We start from the raw sequence: 13,150 nt of genomic DNA, 5'->3' as shown, positions 1-13,150 counted from the left end.
CTCGACTCCGGGCCCGGCCCTGATCGTGCTCGTTTGGACGGAACGCGAGCGATATGTGCTCAGATGTATCCCTCCCGAGGCCAGTTCTCTCCTGCGTGTTGGCTTATTTCCCGCCAGGCCAAAAGGACTCCATGAGCCTGGCCGAAAAAGGAATCTCAGCGGCTTGAACTCCGGCCCAGCAGCTATTTCGCCCCAGCTGAGGCCGTGCCCTCTTTTTATTATTATTTTATTTTTCAGGACTAGAGAAAGTACTCCGTACTTCCTTTGATATCACTGGCTCTCAGCCAACATTTTCTGTTCATTTGTGATGTGATCCATCCAATAAGCTGTGATTTCCTGCATCCGGCCGATCTCTGCTTCGATCCCCTTCAGTCGCGAGCGCTATTAATATCGGGACCTGAGGGTGAGTATCTTGACCCGAATTGGCCAAGGTAATTGAATATGTAGGTGCTGTACATCCCCGAGCGTTCTTTGCATTGCTCTGAAGACCCCTTCATGTTCCTCGAAATCTGCATATTCCCTCCCAAGAAAGCCTCCTACCCCATGTTGCTCGCTGCCTTCGCCTTCTTTTCTGTCCGCGACCGTTTTTCGTTTTGGGATCCGCCTCTGGCTGGCCGTGGCTGTTGTCTGACTGCCGCTTCTCCTAACGCGACGGGGCAAAATAGCAGGCGTTTGATGCCCAAGGCCTCCATTCAATAGTTTTTGTTTTCTTCAAAAGCTTCGTTTACACAGCCGGTTTCGCGCCTGTTCATGGAGTTTTGTTGCGCTCGTGTTTCTCTCTCTGGCAGCTGAAACTTTAGGGGGAATCGGAAGGCCGGGTCTCGAGGGTCATTGGACCGCACGGACACGCCGTTTCTCGGAGCTGCGGTTGTTTCTGAATATTTGCTTTTTGATCTGGTCATTCGCCTGTTGCGAGCAGTTGAGCTTTTACTTGGATGGTGAGCAGCGTCTCTCCGCGTTGACGGGCCGGGCGTGTTGTAGTCCTAAAAAGCAAGACGTCACCTGGAATTAGCCTTCCACCTTAGCTTTCCCTCTCACGCGATACTCCGAGTGTACCAGAAACACCCCCTCGCTGCCCGGAGACGCCCTCGTCTCGCGCCTCCGATCTGTAGGACTAGGGTAGCCTGAGCCGAACGAACCCTCTCTCGCTGCCGTCGAGGAATGATAGACAGACGTCGGTTGGTCGGGCTACGAATACCAGCAGCAGACGGTGAGCAGCATCCCCCTTCCCGACCTCGCAGCAACCCAATTCGTGGGACACGAGCCCCGGAGCAGGGGACGGAGGGTTTACAGCATATCAAGGTTTCTTCCCCCTTCATTTTACACTCCTGGACCAGCTCGCGGATGCGCTTATGCAGCCAGATTGCGTGCATACCCGGCACTATCGATGCGCTCTAGGGCCAGAGATCTGACGTTAGTTACCAGGATAACCACCTCCATCCCTCCCGGAAGGCCCTCCCAAGCTGCCACTCGCGGTCGTTCTCTGGCACCCTAAACCTTTCTAGACCGCAAACCGTGTGCTTTTGAGTTTGGGCACTCGTCAACCGTCGAACTCAAATAGGGCCTGTTTCGTGGGTCGGGCACATCATTTGAGGAAAATTTCCGCAAGATCTGGTTCTAGGGCTGCCCGCTGGTGCGCGAAAAGCATCGCCGTTGACGCTCGATCCTGGATTTTGCCATCCTCTATCCTCTCCCCTTCGTCCCTGGTGCCCGTGGTTGAGATCAGGCGGAAGGAAGCACTGTGCACCAGCAGCTGCAACGCCGAGTTTACTCCACTTTGCCCCAATCTTTTGAAGGGAAGAAGCCCTTCCCGGAGAACTTTCCTGCGTACAGCGGTGCGAGCTTAAGCTTGATAACTGGATGACCGCCAGCTGCCAGTGGCATTATCTTTAAACGCAGGCCGCCGTTTTTTTCTTTCTCTGACGACACCGTGCTTCCTGGCTTCTAAGCTTCCAGGGCTTTCCGCTTCATTGAAGGGGACATCGCGCTCATGCTGGTGAGATAGATTCTCTACAACTGCCGTCCGTCCTTAGAACAAAAGGGACCGTTCGTCTTGCGTCTGATCTGATATCCAACGCGGTTCAACCTGACCTTCAACCAAATCTGAGAATCACCTCTGGTCGTACCTCGTCTGCCAATTCCCTGGGTGTTCTTCCGCTTTTATATCCAGGGAAGCGCCTCTCCGTTTTGACCTGGTACTTGGCTTTCCACTCAACTGTGGACTCATGAGTGCTCCAGGATATCCGGATTACCATCCGCCTCACATCGGTCTGCAGAGGTGAGTTTATCCCCTGTTATCTCGCTTTGTGCTTGAACCGGGCCTCCTTGCTGACACTGTCTCGTCGGATTCAGTTCTGATTATGACCTTACCATCCGTCAGAATCCAGACCGGGCCCGTGTTGCGGGAGGAAAGGAGAAAGGTCTGTGTTGCTTCTCCATTCACCGGCAGCGTGCAAAGCTCATGGGCGCTAGTAGATCGAAAGCCAGTAGACCCTCCACCCATTATCCAACTCCGAATGCGTGAGGAATCCGATCCAGCACAGTAAGAAACCCTTTGCCCTATGAAACTTGGATGGGCGTGAAGCTGAATCGTTTTTTCTAGCAATTATTTGCAGAGCCCGTACTACTTTATGTGCTGTGCGTTGCACCATCCAACAGAGGACCGAGCTGCTACGGTACCAGCATCCACTGCCCTCGCAGGGACTCTCGTCTCATCTTTACATCGATTGAAAGATGTGGATAATACTGGTTCGTTACAAAGACTTCGATGGTAACGTGGCTTTTGCAAGAGCTAACATGATGACAATCTAGACGGAGCTTTTTTCGTTTTTGGCGACATTTCTATTAGAGTCGAAGGGGAATTCAGGCTGAAATTCAATCTCTTTGAGATGCGGAAGTAAGTCTTCTTCAGGGCAACAGACTGATCTCCTGATGCTAAATTCTGGTAAAGGACCGAAGTAGTCTATATTAAATCGATCCTTACCCAAGCCTTTCATGGTGAGCCCACTCTCATGTTGAACCTCCAGGATCAACTCTGACTAGAGCAACAGCCTCGCCGCCCAAAACGTTCCCAGGTATGACTGAGTCTACGTTCCTCTCAAGATCATTTGCAGACCAGGGAGTCAAGTTACGGATTCGTAAAGAAGCTCGAACACTCCTGTGAGTACTCTTCCCGGAATCTTTTAGAGTGGGCAATTCGGCTTACTACCATAGAAAACGACAACTGCCGCGACCTGAAGAATTCCCTCCCCCCCTTCCACGCTACCCAGATAGACCTAGTTCGGCGTACCCCGAGCGACCGGTGCAGGTGAACGTTCAGACGCAACCAGCGATGAATACTTACGCCCAGGCTCAGGGTCAGCCTCAACCCCAGGCCCAGCCCCAACCAGACCGAGACTACTCTCCGTACTATGCTCCAGCCCCAAAACGACAAAGAAATTCCATGGACTTGGGAGGGCGGCAATTCTACGACGGTGATAATCGGTACGCAGCAGCTTCTCGCCCGATAGATAACTGGCTAGTTGGAGGGTCGAGCCAAGGCCAGCCTTAACCTTTTGGATAATCGGTGTTATTGTTATCCCTATCATTACTTTCTTCCTGTTTTTTTCTGGAACCGGGTGGCCTCTGCGTGCTGGCGTCTTGGGGTGGTGTTATGTGGCGTGTGGGCATGTGGGTATGCTGATTTTGTGTATATAAAACAATGGGATTGCCTTGCTCTAGAATGAATCTTTCTTGTTGATAGTTACTCCGCATACAGCCGCTGCCTCATCAATCTAGGTTTGATATTGGGAGCCGCCAAGGGGCGATTCTGCAGCTTAGCTAAGCCCGCACTAGGCCGTTCCCGGCATGGCTTCACGGCCGACAACGGTTAGTGCCCTCGTGGGGTTCGATCTTCCCCCAGACTCGAGTTGATCGACGTGATGAGCCGGCGATGCGCACTCAACCCTGACCGGAAACCATCTCCACGAACAGGGCATTCTGAGAGTGGTCTTGCTGGTATATGCTGGCACCTCACTGAGACTGCCACAATCCCATACTCAGACGATTTTCTTCACCGTCGTCCCATCGCATCCCTTTTGCAAGTCTCCTGGTCGCTGGGGACGATTCTGTCCGGGTAGGTCGTGAGTCGTCGGACTGTTCTTCTTTTGCTCCTGCTGGTGCTTTTCCGCGAATTGCTACTGGCGCTTGATGCTCACCTGTCGAAAGGCATTGCTATATCGCCTCCTTGACCCCGTGTCCTCGAAGTCTCGCCGCTGGTCAATTGCCCGCAGTCTTGGTCGAAACGTTTTTGTTCTCTGGTCGAAGACCCCCTCTTTCCGTGGCTTGCGATCGAACCCGGATGCGCAAAGCTTCGTGAATGACGATGAGCTCGAAGTGTTAGACGAGCGAAATTGCATAAAAAACCCCTACGCATAATGTCTGAACGCGAGGCGGCGGTCGAAACGGAACGGGCGACGGCAGCCAAACCAAGAGGTCGTCAGCCGGGGAAGTTGAAACCGAAACTAAAAGATCAGGATAAGACGCCTGCGGCTAAAAGGAGGTGTGTTTCAACTGCGTGCATTGCGTGCAGGAAGCGGAAATCCAAGGCATGTTTTTTATTTTTGCATCCTGTCAACCTTGGACAATCTGACTGAATTGATCTTGAAAGTGCGACGGAAACACTCCTAGTTGTGCAGCGTGCTCTTCTGTTTATCATACGCCGTGTAAGTCTTTCTTCAAAGTCTTTTGCTTTTCCCTGGTTTTCTTCTGCTAATCTAAAGTGGCAGGCATATATGATCCAAATTCGGATCATCGTCGTAAGGGGGTGTATAAGCAGGATATTGACAATTTGAAAAACCGAAATACAACTCTTCAAACATTGGTTGAAGCCATTCTCAATTACAATGAAGAGGATGTCATGGACCTCGTGCGCCAGATGCGATCCAGCGATGATCTGGAAGCAGTGGCCGATTCTATCCTAAAGCGTCAGTCTAAACAAGATGCGCAGTCAACACAATTCTCTACACGAGATGAAGACGGAACCACTGGGCAAAATGTACCACAATTCGAGTCGGAGTTGGTTGGGAGGATCAGCGAACTCAGGCTTGATGGTACCGTAAAGTATGTAGGCGGAACTTCGAACCTGGTTTTCCTTCCTGCTGGTTCGGATTCGGACGATCCAATTTCCCATTTGCCTAACTCGACGGACGCTGAGCAACCTGGCGACTCAGTTACATACTGGACTACAGTCACCACAAGCAAAGAACTGGTTCGTCACCTGCTCACTATGTACTTCACTTGGCATTATCCATACTTTACTACTCTGTCAAAGAAGTTGTTTTACCGAGATTTCGTCCTTGGTCGACCGGGTGAATACTGTTCTTCGTTACTCGTGAATGCCATGCTTGCCCTCGGTTGTCATTTCAGTTCGTGGCCTGCTGCACGCGAGGACCCCAACGACTCTGCTACCGCTGGAGATCATTTCTTTCGCGAGGCAAAGAGGCTGATCTTAGAGAACGATGAGCATGAAAGGGCTAGACTTTGCACCATACAGGCCTTTGCGATAATGTCAGTCAGGGAGGCCGGTTGTGGCAGGGAGGGCTCGGGTTGGGTGTATAGTGGCATGAGTTTCCGCATGGCCTACGATTTGGGATTGAATGTAGATGCTACGGGCATTGGTTCCAATCGGTTGAGCGATGAAGATATAGACGCACGGCGGATCACATTTTGGGGATGTTATTTATTCGATAAGTTCGTACAACCATTGCGCCATGAATTGAGCCGTTTTTCTAACCGACTTGCAGATGTTGGTCAAACTACTTGGGTCGACAGCCTCAATTATCCGGCCCTCAGATCACCGTCCCCAAAGCTGATATCTTCCCAGATGAAGATTCGGAGATATGGTCGCCTTACACAGATTCTGGTGTCTCACAGGACCATGTGCAGCCTGCTCGGATAAGGGCAGCCGCATTGCAAATATCCAGACTCTGTGAAATCAGTAGCGACTTGTTGTCAAGCTTCTATAATCCGATTCCTGTGAATAGGCATATGGGGAAGCAAGAAGAGTTGAGGAGATTAAGTCAACTGCATACTAGGTTGGAGGCATGGAGGAGAAACCTTCCAAAAGAGATGGAACCGAAGGACGGTCAATTACCCCAGGTTTTACTAATGCAGTAAGTCGTCATCATGCGCCCTAATCATAAGTTTCCGTTCTCCACTGACTCGTTCCCAGTATGTTCTTTCAACTGCTTTATATCCATTTATACAGGCCGTTCCTCAAATACACTAAAGAGACTTCTCCATTGCCACAGCACGTATCTCCGAGGAAATTGTGCACTCAGAGTGCTTCTATGATTTCGAAACTTCTTCGAATATACAAGCGGAGTTACAATTTACGCCAAATATGCAATGTTGCTGTGTATATCGTACATTCTGCATGTACAATTCACCTCCTTAACCTCCCCGACAAAGCTTCGAAAAGGGATATTGTATATGGTCTCAAAAATTTGGAAGAAATGGCGGAGAGCTGGTTATGCGCCCGCAGAACTCTCCGGATTCTAGACATATCTGCCCAAAAGTGGCATATCGCACTACCTGCTGAAGCCACCGCCGTTCTTGAGCGGTCACACGCCAAATTTGGCTCTTGGGCTTCCTGGGATCAAGTCCATTCGCCATCTACATCGGATGAATCAACAAAATTGGCAAGCCATGAGGCCCAATCCGTTCCTTCGACGCGTGGATCGACTCCCGATGTGGCTCCAAATATTCGCGAGCCTAATGCTCAGCCATCAGAAATCTCAAATCTAGTCAATCCGACGATACCACAGCTCGCACAGTCGTTTGGACCTAACACTCAACCCTCAACAATCAATCATGCTTCCTCAGCAGAAAGCTTACGAGGTGGTCCGCCTTTTCAAGCTGAACCCCCGGCACCTCCTCAGTTTACAGACGCTGAAATTCGGCCAAAAATAGAGAGGGGCGACTCCCCACCAGTTATAACCATGACAGACATTGCTTCATCTAGCTTACAAACGCCTCAAATCCCTGCCTTTACTGGTATTGATAACCTCGTGGAAGAAAGTCAAGATTGGTGGTTCAAAGACCAGAATGCTTTGGCTCTTGGGCTAGACAATTGGGACTGGGGTAGTCCGGATGGAGCCTGCGGAGATATCGACGTTGATCGGACACTACCACCGACAAGCACGCAGACACCGGTTTTTAGCGAAGCCGCTCACATCATTCCTAGCCAAGGTAACACAGCCATCAATACCAACATAGGAATACCTATTACTCCGCATGTGTACAGCAGCGGCTATTATCCGCCTAGTTCAAGGCCTGAAACGATGAATATCACACAACCCTACACAGGACCGCCGTCCGAAGAGGGACCCAGTCTAATGTATTATTAACAGTATTGCATATCCGCTGCCAATGTTTCCGACGTACGATTTTATGAACGCACATTTTTTAGTTGAGACCTGGAACTGCATTTTGGCTTTAGCCCATTTTGTTTGCTGCACCTCCCTTTTCGCAGTTATGGTATACTCCTAGTTTTTCTTTTTCACGACGATGTTTGGCGTGAGACGCTTGGTTCTTAGAGGTGTTGTGTGTAGACTTTATATCAGCATATTCCCCGTCTGGTGGCTTCGTTTGTCCAGGGTAAATGGGTTTACGGTGATCTCTCCACCTCAAGGAGTTTGTTATTTATTGGCTTTTTCCGGTTTTCGTTGGTTTTATCGCGATTCGGCCTTTTTTTTCTCCCTGATTATTCGAGTACTTGCTATCTTGTGATCTTGACTTGGATATACATAGTTTTGTCTGTATATAGTTTAATTATTGGGTTTTAGTTTCTGGTATTATAGTAGTCAAACCCCCTTGGATCCCGCTGTTTACAGACACATACACCCACGGGCAATGGGGGAAACGAAGAAAACAAATGCAAGTACCAAGGGCTCAAGGTACTGGTATCACTGTTGATTGTGTGCCGTGGTTAGCATGCTACTTCCAAGGAATGGGGACATCATTGAAACGGACTCACCAAGAAGTAATCTGCAACGGGTTTCTTCGCCGGCATGCCTCTCGTATCTTGGGGCGCAGCGTCAAATACACGATATCTTCTGCCTGGTCCAACCATATTTCGCCTCTCTCCATGCGCACCTCGCATGCCCCCGAGGCTCCGGCCATAGTCACCGTTGCTTCTCGAGATTGTGCCTCCGTTGCTTGCGTCCTCACCCAGCTCCAGTATCGCCGCGACATTCCCGCATCGATAACAGTAGTTCGGGGCTGACCAGACCGTCACGATTCCACCGTCGAACATCTCTTTGAAGCCTTCCATGACAAGCTGATGAGCACGGGCGATCAGGGAGAGGTCGTTCTTGCGGCTGAAATGTTTCACGATGTCGGCACCGAAGAGGAACCCTGCGCCCCTGGGGCTTAAACCCCAGCCTTCAATCTCGTCGGGGTCGGACCAGAGTAGGTCGCACATGGCGCCCTCGTGAGGGACTTCTTGCTTTCGATCGATGAGCCGGATTTTGTCGACGCTGTCGACGAGCGGGGAGAGTCCACCGTGAACGCAAAGCACGGCGCCCGTATTGCTCGACAGGCTCCCGAGGCTGTCTGAAGTCGCGCCGGTTCCTGCTGGCCCCGATCTTGACGGCGTAGTGGCTGGTGCTGAGGATATGTCTCTAGGCGGCGAAACGTCTCGAATGTCATTCGCTAATTCTTGCGACCCGCGGTCCCTCCGGCGGTATGTCGCGTAGGTCACTTCTCCTTTGGAGTTTAATACTTCTGTCTCGAGTATATCGTCTTCTCCAGCCGTGGATCCGGTTATCGACTGTGAGGCGGCCATGGAATCTTGAACCATCGACGCTGAGCCTCCAGTGGGCTCCAATTCAGAACTCGCTCCCAAAACCAAAGCGCCCAAAGCTAAATAATCAAATACTTCACAACAATAACGCCAAACGTTCGCATTGCCATATTTTCGAATACATTCATCGTAGAACCCGTAAACTGTCGTGATCTGCCTTGATTCGTGATTGCCTCGTATCAAGGTTATCCTATCTGGATATCGCACTTTTAGGCATAATAGCAAAAGGAATGATTCGAGTGAGTAAAATCCGCGATCGACAAAATCGCCCATGAACAGGTAGTTGGTATCGGGCACGTCTCCTCCAACGCGGAACAGCTCCATCAAGTCATGAAATTGGCCGTGTATGTCTCCGCAAATGGTAACCGGGGCGTCAACGGTGACCACATTGCCCTCTTCAATGAGTAATTCACGCGCCTTGTAGCAAAGCTCGCGAACCTGTGGTTCGGGGATGGGGCGGCATTGGCGCAGTTGCGCGATAGCTCTGGAACGCGAAGCCGCCCTGTCAATATTTGACTTAAAAGCGACAACCCAGATAGGGCGATTTGTCACTCACCTGTCTAAATCACTCATCTTGTTCAAGGCTGTTGACTCTCAAGATAACTCGGTTTCTGTGGCGCGCCTGCGATGCCTTGGCACAAGTGAGTTGAGATTTCGACGCTATCTGTGCAGAGGCTCGCACTCTTTCATTTTTGTAGCAACGGGAAGTAGCTAAGACGAGAGTCAAATATAGCCACACTGGTTCCGGAGAGCTAGGAATGAGATGGCACGATGGGCCTGAGCTCGTTGTGATAGCGACTCAACGAGAACTGAGGCGCCAAGCCCCTATCTTGATGTGATTGATGAGATAAGATTAGATGGCAGGCCAGAGCTGGACCGCTTTCTCCACGGCCATCGTAGCCAGCCTGACCGGAGTAGAATATTCTGATTTTTTCAACGGTCCCTCACTTTCTATACAATCGCCTCGTCTTCCCTCTCAAACTGCCCTTGTTTCCGCGATTTTCACTGCAATGACGTGCCAGAAAATCTGGATCACGTGATCTACACAATGCGAGTGTTCCGATTGGCCAATTGAGTTGATGGGACTTTCGGGACTGAAATGATTGAAGCCCGAGTTGGTCTCCGATGAAAGGTCAAGAGATTCAACAACCGTCGCTGTTTGAGACTAGGGGTGTGTGCAGACATTATGAACTATTTGTGTAAGTGGGCTTTGCTCCAGATTTGTTAATGTGCTGTCTGCAGCCCAATTAACCCGCATCTTTCAGGACTCCGCAAACTTGCTCTGGTTGCTGTGCGTTATGAGGAACCCGAAAGCGCACACCTGTAAATTTCTCACACGATGCCTCCCCATCTCCATCCCCGGTCGCGCTCGACCACGTCCCTTTTCACAGCCACGCTCCTTGCCTCGTTCCTGATAGTCGGCCTGCCCCACCTCTTCCCCTGTCCCGCCCCTCGACGCACTCTGGCAGACTCCGACATGATAACAGGGCCCGATGGCCAGCAAAGAATACGAAGACGCAGGAGGAAACAAACAGAGGAAGTAGATGCCTCGTCCAAGGAATCTCCTTTCGAACCTAGCCGCCAATTGGACGATGCCGCAGCCGAGTTTCGACACATGGACGAGGAAGCGAAAAGACTGAGAAAGGTGGGCAGAGAATGCCCGGTTCCGAAACCCAAAGGAATCGTCGGACAGATGCTAGGTTTTGATGTGCCAAAGGACAGCGGCAATAATCGCGACTTGGTGGGAGTGGGTTCTCCCAGGCGAGAAAATGAACAATGACCATGCGTTGGCGCGAAGGGCGTCAATACTCATGGGTTATGCTATGTACAATATGATCAAATCTTGGAAAAGGGGCTAGAAGAGGCGTTGGGTCGACCTTTTGTTTGGAAGCATCCCTCTCGCCTGTTCAAGTCGGTTTCGCGCCTGGATGACCGTTGAGCATGGTTTAATCCGAGGCCGCGAGCATGGCGAAACTTGCGGAATTATCGATCGCCATATGAATGTTTTGCTGTTGAGATCCAGTTTGAAAGAGAGCGCAGGAGGGCAATGAAATTGCCCTCGTGGGTTGACAGGCTTGGGAATTGGGAATTGCGTATCTCAGACGAAAACTGTAGCTCATCTCCACCTATGGATGATATATCCCATGTACTTACAAGCAACTCGAAATTTATAGACTTAAATATCCAAAATCGCACTCGCGGATTGTTGCTCCGCCATTGGTGGCCCTTGTCAGGGACAAACCTTCCAGTGTCTGTCTTCAACACTTCGAAAAAACCACACGTCTTCACAATTTGATCAGCTTTTGACAGTCACCCACCACAGAGGACAAAGTCGGAGAGATTTACCACAATGGCATCCCGCTCAGAGTGCTATATGTACTGAAACTGACCGAGGTATTGCGCGGAAGAGTCAACAGCTTCCTAACCGTTGCGATGGAGCTGTCCAGGCTGCTTATTGACCTCTGCACCAATCCAAGGCATTCGATATGGATTTGCCCTTTGCTTCTCATAGCTGAAAGCATTCTATGCCGCCTTATTGTCTGGAAAATACCATGTATGCTACCCCTTATCCCCACACGCCTGAACCTGCAAATGGCATTACTCATGACAATGTCGGAGAACAGACACCGAAATCGACTGGTCTACATATATGCAACATATCTCTGCTTTTCTTTCCGGTGAACGAGACTATACTCTTCTCAAAGGCTCGACGGGACCCCTTGTCTACCCTGCCGGACATGTCTACATCTTCTCCTTCCTCCACTCCGCCACGGACGAAGGACGAAACATCGCCCTTGCGCAACTCATATTCGCTGGACTGTACCTCGTTACATTAGCTCTCGTCATGGCAACTTACCGGCAATCCGGTGCTCCGCCGTACCTATATCCTCTTCTTGTCGTGTCGAAGCGGCTACATAGCATTTTCATGCTGAGGATGTTCAACGATGGAGTTGCTACACTGTTCCTTTGGGCAACGATATACATGCTTCAGAAACGCCGATGGCGCACGGCTGTTTTGTTTTGGTCCGCGGGTGTAAGCGTGAAAATGACGCTTCTCCTCGTTGCTCCTGCGCTTGCGGTAATCTTAACACTGTCTGTGGGATTTCCCAACGCAGTTGGCCTGGGAATGCTGTCCTTGCTTCTACAAGTACGTGTGCATTTCAAAGCTACTCTCTGGTGACATAAAACTAACACATCTATAGCTTCTCATCGCTGTTCCCTTCCTCCAAAGAAATCCAGTTGGATATTTCTCGAGGGCATTTGAATTTACGAGGCAGTTTCTCTTCAAATGGACAGTCAATTGGCGGTTCATTGGCGAGGAAATATTTCTTTCTAGGGCCTTCTCAATGTCTTTATTGACAGTGCACCTATCTCTTCTATTTCTCTTACTCAAATTCTCCTGGCTCTCTCCGTCCGGAAAGAGTCCGACAAAGCTGGTTCAAGACATTTTGCAGGGGAAAACCACACGCTATCATTTGAAAAGCGGGTTCGTCAGCAAAACAATGTTGACCTCACTGGTTGTAGGTCTCCTCTGTGCAAGAAGCTTGCACTACCAGTTCTTTTCGTACCTCGCATGGGCGACACCGTTGCTGCTCTGGCAATCAAACGTCGGGCCATTGCGCATTTTCGCTATATGTTTAATCCAAGAATACGCCTGGAACGTGTATCCAAGCACTTTCTGGAGCTCAATGACGGTTGTACTAGTCCTTGCGCAACAAGTCCTAGCCTCTGCTCTCTAGCGACGATAAAACAACGGACGTTCTTTGTGCTTCGCAAGAGCAATCGAGTGTGGAAGTTCATGCATAAAGGCTTGATTATGCAATCGTATAAATTACTCCTGATTCCATTATCCGCTATCATTCCTCATCTGAGTCGTCCAATGGCGGCATTTTCCCAACGTTGGAGTCTTCGTCATCGCTGTCCGGCACAGGCTGTCTCACGAACTCTTTAGGCCTACGAAGCGTTAACAACATGAAAAGTCAGGGCACTACACAGGCTCACGAACCAAAAAATCGCCTTGCGCCATGCTTTTTCGTCTCTCACGATATTCATTATCTGCCCGGAAAGCTTGTTATCCCTCTCGTCGAGGGCATTGGTGTCAACGACAACAAAAGATCCCCGTTTCATCCAGATCGTCGAGCGGAACCGTGCGGGTAACTCCACTAACAACGTCTCTTTTGACGGAAGCTCCACGGAGTACACATTGTTTCCAGTTGCACGAACGACTCTTGCGATTCGATGACCTTCCGGCAAAACGGACGGCGGGGTGAGGGTTTCTTCAACTGTCGCTAACAACTTTCTCCT

General features: G+C 50.3%; 4 protein-coding genes across 4 annotated transcripts; 3 read left to right on the top strand and 1 right to left on the bottom strand.

Moving 5' to 3' along the window:
• Positions 1-2,225: 2,225 nt before the first annotated feature.
• On the top strand, positions 2,226-7,326 carry UREG_05255 (nitrogen assimilation transcription factor nirA; the record flags this gene model as incomplete). The annotated part of the gene is made up of 15 exons (XM_002584520.1): positions 2,226-2,278; positions 2,381-2,542; positions 2,603-2,748; positions 2,812-2,896; positions 3,051-3,074; positions 3,103-3,159; positions 3,187-3,483; positions 3,743-3,867; positions 3,973-4,114; positions 4,515-4,540; positions 4,677-4,703; positions 4,767-5,547; positions 5,784-6,152; positions 6,248-7,230; positions 7,286-7,326. 15 exons carry the CDS (start codon positions 2,226-2,228, stop codon positions 7,324-7,326), a joined length of 3,318 nt encoding a protein of 1,105 aa, XP_002584566.1.
• A 673-nt stretch (positions 7,327-7,999) lies between these two features.
• Positions 8,000-9,418, bottom strand: UREG_05254 (serine/threonine-protein phosphatase PP-X isozyme 1; the record flags this gene model as incomplete). Its single annotated transcript, XM_002584519.1, has 2 exons — positions 8,000-9,329; positions 9,402-9,418. The coding sequence occupies 2 exons, from the start codon at positions 9,416-9,418 to the stop codon at positions 8,000-8,002; spliced, it is 1,347 nt and encodes a 448-aa protein (XP_002584565.1).
• Positions 9,419-10,184: 766 nt separating this feature from the next.
• Positions 10,185-10,625, top strand: UREG_05253 (uncharacterized protein; the record flags this gene model as incomplete). Its single annotated transcript, XM_002584518.1, has 1 exon — positions 10,185-10,625. The coding sequence occupies one exon, from the start codon at positions 10,185-10,187 to the stop codon at positions 10,623-10,625; it is 441 nt and encodes a 146-aa protein (XP_002584564.1).
• A 772-nt stretch (positions 10,626-11,397) lies between these two features.
• On the top strand, positions 11,398-12,797 carry UREG_05252 (uncharacterized protein; the record flags this gene model as incomplete). Its single annotated transcript, XM_002584517.1, has 4 exons — positions 11,398-11,485; positions 11,551-11,993; positions 12,049-12,141; positions 12,183-12,797. The coding sequence occupies 4 exons, from the start codon at positions 11,398-11,400 to the stop codon at positions 12,795-12,797; spliced, it is 1,239 nt and encodes a 412-aa protein (XP_002584563.1).
• Positions 12,798-13,150: the final 353 nt, after the last annotated feature.

Source organism: Uncinocarpus reesii, genomic scaffold (genome assembly GCF_000003515.1).
Source record: "Uncinocarpus reesii 1704 scaffold_3 genomic scaffold, whole genome shotgun sequence".
Taxonomy (NCBI): Eukaryota; Fungi; Ascomycota; class Eurotiomycetes; order Onygenales; family Onygenaceae; genus Uncinocarpus; species Uncinocarpus reesii.
This window is presented reverse-complemented; position numbering and strand designations above follow the sequence as displayed.